This window comes from Populus alba, chromosome 1 (genome assembly GCF_005239225.2).
Source record: "Populus alba chromosome 1, ASM523922v2, whole genome shotgun sequence".
In the NCBI taxonomy this organism is placed as follows: domain Eukaryota; kingdom Viridiplantae; phylum Streptophyta; class Magnoliopsida; order Malpighiales; family Salicaceae; genus Populus; species Populus alba.
Genome location: NC_133284.1, coordinates 38,261,416 through 38,273,554, shown reverse-complemented (window position 1 = coordinate 38,273,554; position 12,139 = coordinate 38,261,416). Strand labels below are relative to the sequence as shown.

At 35.4% G+C, this 12,139-nt stretch overlaps 1 protein-coding gene across 1 annotated transcript; it reads left to right on the top strand.

Annotated features, from left to right (window-relative positions):
• Nucleotides 1-8,659: 8,659 nt before the first annotated feature.
• On the top strand, nucleotides 8,660-11,880 carry LOC118058150 (protein SIEVE ELEMENT OCCLUSION B-like). The gene is made up of 7 exons (XM_035070861.2): nucleotides 8,660-8,961; nucleotides 9,071-9,172; nucleotides 9,266-9,714; nucleotides 9,807-9,916; nucleotides 10,042-10,184; nucleotides 10,266-10,757; nucleotides 10,858-11,880. The coding sequence occupies exons 1-7, from the start codon at nucleotides 8,728-8,730 to the stop codon at nucleotides 11,500-11,502; spliced, it is 2,175 nt and encodes a 724-aa protein (XP_034926752.1). The 5' UTR covers nucleotides 8,660-8,727; the 3' UTR covers nucleotides 11,503-11,880.
• Nucleotides 11,881-12,139: the final 259 nt, after the last annotated feature.

The following is a 12,139-nucleotide window of genomic DNA, read 5'->3' as shown; positions in this document are numbered from 1 at the left end:
TCCTATACTCATTTAACAAGTATTATTAAACCTTCATTTTCACACACACACTTTAACATATGATTGTGGGTTGCACATTGGATTATTACATTAATTATGTTCTTTTGTTGAAGGTAACAACTAAGGGAAAAGGATAATATATAATTTGCAAAGAAAAAAAAAGAGAAAAAAAAAAGAAAAAAAAAGAAGATAGTATTGATGATAATAAAACGTGGATAAGTTTGGTTTCGTAGCCTCCTTAACCTAAGCAATTAAGCCCGAAGGGGTGTTTTAACACCTAATACCCTGAAGTCAACTAACTTGGGAGCTATTGGCCCAAAGCTTGTTACATGGGTTAAGGAGAAAAGCTTAAGGGAATCAAACATTGCACTATCTATGTATCAGTATCTGCAACCCGAGTTGTTAAGCTCGTAGGGGTGTCTCAACACCTAATGCCCTAAGACCAACTGGTCTGGGAGTCATTAGCCTAAAACTCGTTACATGGGTTAAAGATACATTGTGTTTTAAGTTGTATGTGTATATAAATAAAAAAAAAAAAAAAAGAAAAAAAATCCCAACCCAAGGAAGTTCACCTTAAACATTTGAACATAATATTGTTTTCTTCCAACAAAAGCCCCATCATCTATGTTTTCATTGAGCACACAAAAAGAAGGTTTATTAATATCTTGTTTACGAAGTATGAAGCAGGAATATAAATTTAATGAGAGTTTGTTTATCTGGATAGATTAATGGAAGTTGAATGATGAATGCCTTGCTTTGTGGAACTTTCAAATTGTTTCTCTATTTTAACGCTTTAGATTACTAGGGACTAGTAATAAGCTGGTTGGGGGGTGTGATTAGTACTTAAAAGTGCATGTTTATCAAGGTTTTATATCATCATTTTGCACTTGAAGTATCAATAACTCCTTAACTAAAACATGTTCTATAATAACAAGTTTGATATTATAAGATACCTTAATTTATGGTAAATGTTCATTTTAAATGCAGGACTATCACATAAATAAAAGGATTGATTGATGAAGCATTGAAAGTTAAAGCACAAAGAGATGGCCAAACTTAGAAAAGAGATGTCGGTGCAGTCCAAACCAGAACATTGCTCGGTAATTGGATCATATCTGGAGCTCTAGATTTCGGATTTAGGTCCACTGTATATGGATGGAAAGGTAAGACAAAAGCCTACAACTTTCATGAGGAGCCCAAGATTTGAAAAGGTCGTTTTGAAGTCCAAATTGAAGGAACAACGAAGAAGTCCGAAGCTGTCCTGCAGCCCAAACACTATTTAGTGTTCAGCCCATATCTTGAGTTCTAGAAGTCCAAATGACCTCATCTTTTTTTTTGTTGGAAAGCTGAGACAATTTCCTAGAACATTCTTGAGGATTCTGGGCAAATTATGATGTTAGCAATGACGTCTTGATCAGACAAGAAGATAAGGATTGTTATCTAGTCAAGATGTGGCCACCCACTCATCAATTAATCAACAAATCAATAGTTCCAAATTTTGGCCTATAAAAGGAGGCATTTACCATGTATTGAGGCATCTTGGTGTTCAGATCAAGATCATGCTCTTGCTTTCTCTCTTTGTATTGCTTATGTCTTGCTTTCATTAATATCAAGTTTATGCACTTCATTTCCTTTCTTTTACTTAGTTAACTTCTTTCGCATTTATGTTCTTATCTTGTTTATTTATGTTTCTTTCTTTCATTATGTTTAGCTAAGTTAATTATGTCAAGGTGAAAAGGGCACACTAATGGTGTAAGAATAAGTATAATATAAACTTAACATGGACCTTAACGTTGGATACTAACATGTTTTATATTTGTTATCTTGTTCACTTTTAATACTTTGCTTGTTAAATGGTTAATCTAGATTTATGTTGTATAACACTTGGTACAACAAATACTTGGTACTTTCATAGCCCATACTGTATGGTATAAACCGACACCTGAGGCTATGAAAGGGACTTGATTTGTTGTTAACATAAGTTATAATCATGAATGCCTGCCAACATTTACAAGTATTAGCTTTATATTCGAATAAGATAACTAATGTAATCATGTTAACAATTTATAATCTGATTGGAACCTCCTTTATGTGTGGTTTCCAATTGAGTAATAAGAGTTTATATTATACTTGTTTGAAGTACCATTAGTGGATCCTCTAACCTTGACATTCGTTTTTATCATTGTTTAATCCTTACATTAATCTTCCAACTCAAAGTTCTCATTAATTTCTTCATCTTCTTCTATTGCTACTACTACTACTATTATTATTTTTATTATTGTTGTTGTTGTTATTTACATTCTGTAATATATCCCTTTGATCTTTTCATAAACTCAGTATATAGGCTGGAAACCTGTGACCCGATCTTTGGATCATTCTCAGGTATAACAACGCCACGTACTGAGTATTATTATTATTATTACTATTAATAGTACTACTTTTGTTATTATTATCGTTATTATTGTTATTGTTGCGTTGTTATTTATAATTTATACAATTAACCTCTCTGTGGTTCGACCCCGGTCTTGCCGGGTTATTTATTACTTCGACACTCCTGCACTTGGGAGAAGACATCAAGCTTTTGGTCGTGTCAATTAATGCATTGAATCCTTTCTAAATAGAGACATATTTAGACTATATATAAACCCTTCTAATGACCTAACGGGGGCAGAAAAAACAGAGGAGATAAGAGAGAATGGGAGAGAGACAGCAAAAGAAAAACAAGAAAGACACCTTTGCTCCATTTTTCTTCTGCAAATAAAAACTGCAAAAATGGGAAAAGAAAGATGCCTTTTTGTGTTTTTATTACTGCAAATCAGTAGAGAAAGTGACGGAGGCGCAGAGTAAAGAAGGAGGCAATAAGCAGATCCAAACACAGAACACAAGGACATAGACTGAGCAACCATCACTCTTTCAACGCCACTGCAGTTTCTTCGTCCCCAGGTTTTTTTTCTATTCACCCATTTCATGCTTTTTTTTGCTTAGTATTTTCACTGTTAGCGGGGCCTTTTTCAGTTGTAATGTATATGTTTGTACTGTTCAAGTGAATTAATTCGCTTAAACAGTAGCTCTCCATTCACAAAAGAGGGCTGCACCCCTTTTGTGTCCAACCAGGTCACTTGCTTAGGCAAGTGATCCGGCTAGACCTTTTTTTTTTCTTGTTCAAAAAAATAAAAGAAAGAGAAAGTGATTTATGATTTTTTTTGGCAATTTATTTTAAGGTCTGAATTTGTTTTTGTTGTTGTAAAATAAATATTAGTCTTGTGTTTAGAATACCCGGTTTTGTTTTTGACACAATGTGACAAATATACATATATATCAAAAATTGTTTTCTTGTGTGTTGCATATACTCAATACCCTAACATGTTTTTGAATGTTTTTTTATATAGAAAAAATATTGGAAGTTTTTGAAAAATGTGTTTTCCATGGATTTCTTAAACATAAACAAAATTGTTTTCTTGCATTTTTGGATTTTACAACATGTTTGTAAAACTCAAAATAGTATTGGCCAATATTCCAAAAAATATAAAAATCTTATTTTGGGGGGAATTCATCTATTATTCACTACTAATGTTTGGATAAAGAAATTCTTAAAAGATGAATATCCAAAATATTATTGGGAATAATAAATCTGCACACATACTTGAAAGAAGCCTTAATTATAATCAAGGATATTTCAAAAAAATTTACTCCATGGTTTACGAGCTGTAAGAGTATAAAACACTAAAAATATTTTTTTTTTAAGCGCCCTAGATTTCTTAATTTTTGTCCCTCCTCCTTGCGATCTACGAGTCGCAAAACTCTTGAAACACTAAGGGAAAAATAAGCTTTCGAAGCACATAGAATCTCCTTGGATTTCTATCCTAATAAATTTAGTTTGAATCAAACCTAGGAAAACCGATGGGATTAGAAAACACTAACACCATAACAATTATAGAGCAAACCAAACACCAAGCAACTTACCTTAGGTAGGGCGTACTAAGAGTGCTAATACCTTCCCTTTACGTAACCAGTCCCTTACCTTAGAATCTCTAAAAGACCAGTTAGGGTTCCTAGTGACCAAAATACTAGGTGGCGACTCCTTTACACAAAAAAACCTGAAATCAATCGAGGGTCGCTGCTCTGCCATGCTCCAGCGTAAGGGTGCGATAGGATGGCGACCTAAGTCCCAAGTGTTTAGGAATATGGGATGTTGACTGAGTTTCCAAACAATTTGTATCAGATTTATTTGCCTTTGAGATCTGACAATATCATCCCCGAACTGTCAAAACTGCTTAAAATCTCCAACTTGGAAAAGTTTTTGGAAAAGAACACTACTGGTTTGAAATGGAGGATGCTAGAAATTGAATTGGAAAAGAAGTCAGGATTAGAAAAAGAGAGATTGATTGCCTTAAGCATATTTGGCCTTGTGTTGTTCCCAAGCCAGACAGGTGAAGTGAGTTTGGAGGCTGCTGCTGCTTATGTAGAGTATGAGAATACACAAATCAATCCAGTGGCTGCTATTTTAGTCGAAATGATCTTGACACTTAACCTTTGTAGGAGGACCAGAAAAGGGGCAATGAGATGTTGCACACAATTGCTGTATATTTAGATGGTTAGCCATATCGAAACAAAAAAGCCCTGAAGTTCGTAAAAGAAGAAGAATGGGGAGATCTAGATAACAAGGTTGGGTTGACAAATTAGAAGGTTTGCCTAATAGTGATTTTAAGTGGAGAGCCCCATGGGTAACAACAGTTAAAGTCCTAATGAGTTGTGGATAAAGATGTTGGTACCATTAGTAGGGATTACAGGTCATGTGAGTTATGCTCCTGCCCTAGGTGGTAAGGCAACTTGGGGGCATGGAGTTTGTTCTAAGGACTATAGGAATTGCTTAATTCTTTGGTTTGTTCAAAGATCTCGTTGCAGAAGAGGTTTTGGAGATCATCAAACAAGATTGGAAACATCTGGTTTTGGTTAAGATAGAAGGTTTAAAAGATCCAAGTGTAAGCGAAGGATATGCAAAATGGAGGGACTTAATTGCTCCAGCCGTGCCTTGTGTAGGAGCCAAATCTCCTCAAGCTGTAGAAGAGCCTATTAAGAGAAAAAGGGTAAACAATGAAGATGAGTTGGGAAGACAAGTGGAAAAACTTCAGATAGAGTTGAGCAAAAGCAGAAAAGACAAGGCAATGTTGGAAGAAATAATGCTGGAAGAGGATAAAAAGAGAACATTTCTAGATGAGCAAATACAGTCTAGAGATGCAAGAATAAAAAAGCTTGAGTTAAAGCTAGGTGAGGAGAAGATTGCTAGGAAAGAAAGTGAGAAGGAGCTAGGAGGAATGAGTTTGGATTGGATGCAAAGTTGCTCTAAACTTGAAGCAATGGAGATTGACTTTAACAATTGCCAAGGAAATGCAGAATATTACCAAGAAAAATTTGCACAAGTGTAGTTCGAACTGATGGATAGGATTGGGAAGTATGAGGATTTGAACAAGAAATATATGGAGTTGGAAATCCATTCGATGGGGATTGCAAAAGAAAAAAGTAAAAGGAGAGGTTTTGAGGATGTTGAAGCAGATTTAGCAGTTAAGAAGAATGAGATAAAAGTTATGAGGATAAAACTTGACAAAGAATGTGAAAAGGTGAAGTCTTTAGACGAGAAGCTAGTAGCAATGGAAAAAGGTAAGATTTTTCTTTTTTCTTATTTTTTCATGATTTTTTTCGCTATATTTGTTTTTTATTTATTTTTAATTGATTTTGTTCTTAATAATTGTATAAATGTTGTTGTGAGATTTTTTTTTTTCATATGAGATCAATTTTTTGTTGATTTATTTATAGGATTTTTAAATTTTTAGCAATTGCAACTTTATTTTTTTCGTATGAATTTTTTTAGTTGAATTATTTTTTTTGTTTTATTTATTTGTTGCAAATTTGTTTGAGTTGATTTTCTTATTCTTTTTTCCAAGCATTTTGAGTATATATTATACAATGTTGATTTATGTTAATTTAATTATTTTATAATTTTATAAAATGAATTTTTTTTTAAATGTTTTTAATAAATTACCGACGGATTTACCGACAGAAATTTCCGTCGGTAATAAAACATTATTTTTACCGATGCGTCTGTTCCGCCAGTAAATCTGTCGGTAATATTATTACCAACGGATTTACCGACGGACATAAAATTACCGATGAAAGATTCACCGATGGAAATTCTCCATTGGTGATTTCGTCGATAAATTAATTACCGATGGAATATGTGTCTTACACCGACGGAAAAATTTCGTCGGTAAAACTGTTAAATCTTGTAGTGGCCATTGATCATGGCTAATCTCAATATGACCACCCAACCATTCTTCTTGGATGTCATTAGACGTAGCTAATCACAATATACACCCCGATCATCCCTCTCGGATTTCATTGGCCAGGCGGTCGACCAATTCAACTTAAAATCTAGTTTTAAGGGTTTTAAGCCTAATGAATCTTAAATCGACTAAATGCATATCAATTTTATAATACATGCAATGTGATGTGTGTGAAATCATTTTAATTTGTGTTATCACATAAAATATAAAAATTTACATAATTTTCACTAAAATGAATTTTTAAGAACCAAGTCTTCACTTACTTTGCATCGATTGTGGATTTATTAATTGAATTTTTTATTTAATTCTCTATGCTTGTTGATAATCTTTATATAAACATGATTATACTTATTCTCAATCAAGCATATTATTATCTCATTTTTATTTAATTATTATCATTAAAATTTATAAATATTAATAGGGACCGAAGATCAACATCTTTCACTTTCTCTATTTTCTCTTTTATTCTTAAATCTGGCATATCCCGATTGCTAGTGAAGTGATGAGAGAATTAAAAGAGAGACGTCAAACATTAGGATATTTGTGTGTATTGTTTTTGGCACTTCTATTTCTTTTGATGACAAGAAAGAGGGGGGGGGACTGAGGGTCTTGGCTTGGCGGTGGGGGGAGCTTGTCTCTTTCCGCTGCTCCTGAGTTCGAGTCCTCATATGCATGTCTATCACCCCCGCGGTGCCTTACATGCCCACTGGGTTTATAGGGTGTTCAGTGGGCTGTGGGATTAGTCGTGGTACGCGCAAGCTGGCCGGACAGCCACGTAAATAAAAAAAAAAAAAGAAAAAAAAAAGAGGGGAAATGTTGAAAATACAGTTGTTAGTTTTTGACGGATATAAAAATAGGGGTGGTTTTGTTGATGATGAATTTAATATGGTTTTCACAGTTTTTGGATTTTGTTGATCGATGATGAATTCAATCGTTTACGATTTTAGTATGGTTTCCACACTTTTTGGACTCTGGATTTTCTTGGATGCTATGCTAAATTCATGGCGTGATTTAGTGTATATATATTCTGACAAGTATTTAAGATGTTTGAATTCTGCGAGGTTGTATGAGCAGTAAAAACCCTCGTAATATTGATGAAATTTCATAAACCTATTAGACTCTTTTGACTAAAATCATTATACTCATTAAGTAGATACTCAATCATATTGCAAGATTTAATCCCAAACAATGAGACAATTTCTTGTAATGGATTCCTTAAATATTTGTTTTAGAAAAAAAATAGTATCCATTCAATTTCCAAAAAAAAAAGAAAAAAACAAGTTTCTCTCGAATCCTTCTTTAATATTTGCGTGAGGAAATTAGAATCACTTGTTTTCATGCCCTTGTGGAGCCCAAATACGTTGCATTTTATAGAGAAATTGTACCAAGTATATTTTGTTTCGACCTTGCTAGATTTGCTTTTTTGTCAAATCAATTGTCTAGTTTACCTCCATAAAAGCAAGGAATCATTTCATACTTTTTTTCGTTCACTCTGTCTCTTGGAAAAGAAGAAAATTCTCGATTATGAGCCCACCAGCTTCTATTAGATTCTGTTGACGTGGGATCTTGCATGGACTAAACAATCCACTGGATATTAATCTAATAGATTATATCAACTTTTTATTTTAAATTTTTTATTAACTAAAATTGAAATCAATAATATTATAATAAATTTTAAATAGAAAGATATTTTAGTATTTATAAATTATTGAGTATAAATCAATCCACTGGATATTAATAATAGATTATATCAACTTTTTATTTTAAATTTTTTATTAACTAAAATTGAAATCATAATGTTATAATAAATTATAAATAGAAGGATATTTTAGTATTAAGAGTCTGTTTAAAAGTGTAGTGTAGTAGAAATTAATTCTTAAAATATTTTTGGTTTGGAAATGTATTAAAATAATATTTTTAACTTTTAATTTTTTTAAATTTATTTTTAACATTAATATATCAAAATGATTTTAAAATATTAAAAAATATTTAAATTTAAAAAAAATCAAGATTTTAATTAGTTATTATGAAAAGGGAGTTTGGGATTGAGTTCCCAAATTGCTAGGAAATACAAAAGGAAGAAAAGGTTCCAGACATATCGTTGTAATGGAGTGTTGAATCAGATTTGTAGGGTAAAATCCATGTTATATAAAGTAATGAGGAAGAAGGGTAGACGTAGGGACCACAAAAGTATAGCCTTCTCCTTAACGTCCCTAATATTTTGATTACGAAGGAAGTAAGGAAGCTGATTCAAGTGAGCTTTATTCAATTTCTAATATTATAAATAGGCATGCCAAATATGGAACAAAGACACACAAGCCAATCTTCTCTACTTCTGCCCCATAACCCAAAGAATCCATTAATTGCTTTCAATTAGCTGATCCCCATGGAATCAGGCCTTCCCCTCATCAGGCACCCTGCCCAAGGGTTTAATGCGAGCCAGCAACTGATCAGGAGTGACCGCGGCAGCATGCTAACAATGTCTGATGACAATGTGATGATGAAACAAATTGTAGGAACTCATGCTCCTGATGGCCGAGAGGTTGATGTCAAACCTCTTCTCCACCTTGTTGAAGACATCCTCAAACGTGCCACCCAGCAAATCGATACCTCTCTGACGGTATAGAACTAATTAAACTAAACTCATCCTTGGAAATTAACTTGAATATCAACTGAACTCTATTATTTTTTGTTCATTTATGTTACTCTGATCACGTCTGACAATGCAGACTTCCCAAGCCCATGCTGAAATGGAGGACAAGACTCACCAAGTCAATTTTGTTTCCATGCTCGATGCACTGTCGTATACAATAGACAGAATTTCCTGCGAGGTTAGACAATATATTTCAATTTTAATGCTATGATATATAGGCATTAATCTAAAGAATCAATTGAAATTTTTCGGCCTTGATTTTTTTCTGCAGATTGCCTACAAGGCACTGGGCGGGACAGATGCCCACGCAACAACTGTCTCACTTTTCAACATGCTAACAAGCTATTCCTGGGATGCCAAGCTTGTGCTCACCTTGTCAGCTTTTGCTTTGAATTATGGAGAATTCTGGCTGCTTGCCCAGATTTACTCATCAAACCAACTTGCCAAATCCATGGCAATCCTCAGGCAACTGCCTAGCATCATGGAGCACTCAGGGCCCTTGAAGCCTCGCTTCGATGCCATTAACAATCTGATCAAGGTCATGATGGACGTGGCAAGGTGCGTGGTTGAGTTCAAGGATCTACCGCCAGCTTACATTTCTAATGAAGTACCAGCATTGTCCACAGCAATGGCCCATATCCCTACTGCTGTCTACTGGACCATGAGGAGTGTTGTGGCTTGTGCGGCTCAGATTACTAGCCTCACTACCATGGGACATGAGTATGCTTTTCTAGTCCACCATCTTTAATTTATTGAGCAATTTCTTACATCATGCATGTATTCCTTGTAACATTCTCCTTCACTTATTTCAGGTTTTCTATGTCAACCAATGTGGCATGGGAGCTATCCACCTTGGCTCACAAACTCAGCAACATACTTGACCATCTCAGGAAGCAATTGGATACTTGCTACCAATACATAGGTCTGCACCTCAGCAACGTTTTCATTAATTATGCTATCATGTGTTGGATAGGTAATAAGAAAACAGGAAATTAATGTACGAAGATAGATCGTGAAAGCTAATAAAACCAATGGTGTTTGATGCAGATGAAAAGAGGAACGTCGAATCCTTTCAAATGCTAAAGAATCTCTTTGAAATGATCCACATTGACAACATGAAGGTCCTAAAGGCCCTGATTTATGCCAAGGATGATATCCAGCCACTTATAGATGGTTCTTCCAAGAAAAGAGTTCGCTCTTCTACCATTCATTCTATTTATGTTATCAATCTATTGTAAAACATTTCTCATACGTCCTTTTGAATTTAACAGGTCCATCTTGATGTGCTTAGAAGGAAAAATGTGCTTTTGCTCATTTCTGCCCTCGACATGTCAAACGATGAGCTTTCAATTCTTGAACAGATATACAATGAATCCAGGCATCAAGGAGCTAGGCTCAATAGTCAGTATGAGGTGGTCTGGGTCCCAATTGTGGACCGTTCAGTCCAGTGGAGTGATCCAATGAAGGGGAAATTTGAAAGCATGCAGTCTTCAATGCCATGGTTCACAGTGTACCACCCTTCACTGATTGAGAAGGCAGTCATTAGGTTCATCAAGGAGGTGTGGCACTTCCGGAACAAGCCTATTCTTGTGGTGCTTGACCCTCAAGGCAAGGTGGTTTGCCCAAATGCACTCCACATGATGTGGATTTGGGGAAGCAATGCCTTCCCTTTCACTAGCTTGAGAGAGGAATCTCTCTGGAAGGATGAGACATGGAGGCTTGAGCTTCTAGTGGATGGCATTGACCCAGAGATTCTTAATTGGGTAAATTCATTATAGAATCAATCCAAATATACATACATTATATATACGTGTGTGTGTGTAATCGTGTTGACATTTGCTTCAATATTTTTTTGATCATCAGATCAAGGAAGGAAAGTACATTTTCTTGTACGGAGGAGACGACGAGGAATGGGCGAGAAAGTTCACAAACACCGCACGTGCTGTGGCGCAGGCAGCCCGCATTCCCCTGGAGATGGTTTATGTGGGGAAGAGCAGCAAAAGGGAGAAAATCCGGCGAGTCATAGCGACAATCACCGTGGAGAAGCTCAGTTACGTCTGGCAAGACCTTACAATGATATGGTTCTTTTGGACCAGGCTAGAGAGCATGCTGTACTCCAAGATTCAGTTAGGCAAGCTTGATGACCATGATCCTATGATGCAAGAAATCAAGAAGTTGCTTAGCTACGACAGAGAAGGTGGATGGGCTGTGCTTAGCAATGGGTCTAATGTTGTGGCCAATGGTCACAAGACCACAGCTTTGCAAACATTGCTTGAGTATGACTTGTGGAAGGAACAAGTGCCTGTCAAGGGCTTTGATTTGGCCTTCCGTGATCACCAAGGCAGGATCCATGACATTTCTCGTCCTTGCTGCCGCTTCGATTTCCCAATGACTACGGGTAGGATCCCTGGGACCATGAAATGCCCAGAGTGCAACCGCACCATGGAGAAATTCTCCACTTTCCTTTGCTGCCATGATGAGGTCATTCCAGACGAGCTCTTCAAGTAAATGATCAGCTGCTACGCTTCCTTGTAGCTCATACTGTCGCTAAATAATGTTGTTGAGGGCGCTCTTTTTTTCCTTTTCAATTTGCATGCGTTGTGAGTTATTGTTGAAGATTGCTTCAGGAGCTGTAAAAGATTTTATTTCTGCTTTGCTATTTTCATTTTTATGCAAAGAATAAACTGTTGTCCTAGTCTCTAGTAGTTAGTTAATCTGTTAGTATATTAACAGATCATAGCAAAGCATGATTTATTGCTATAAATTTGGAATTCTATTTTACTTAGTTTAATATATATTTGTAAAGATTGCAATAAACTGTATGCAATCGGTTTCTCATTCAATCTGCAAATAAATCAAAGACAATCTTTGTTGTCTCTTCTCTTCTTCCTATCTTCATTTCTTCAAATAAACATTTTTCGGTCTTTGCTTTCATTTTAAGATCTGCAGAACAGGGAACCAGAAACAAGCAAGGACTCCCTTTTCGGTCTTTGCTTTCATTTTAAGATCTGCAGAACAGGGAACCAGAAACAAGCAAGGACTCCCTTTTCGGTCTTTGCTTTCATTTTTCTGTATATAAGATCTGCAGAACAGGGAAAAAGAAAGTGCAGAAAACCAGTAGAGAGAGAGAGGGTCGACGAATCTT

Coding starts and splice junctions, on each gene's coding strand:
- LOC118058150 (XM_035070861.2), top strand. CDS start 8,728: ATGGAATCAGGCCTTCCCCTCATCAGGCACCCTGCCCAAGGGTTTAAT. Junction 9,173..9,265: donor TAGACAGAATTTCCTGCGAG/GTTAGACAATAT, acceptor TTTTTTCTGCAG/ATTGCCTACAAGGCACTGGG. Junction 9,715..9,806: donor CTCACTACCATGGGACATGA/GTATGCTTTTCT, acceptor CACTTATTTCAG/GTTTTCTATGTCAACCAATG.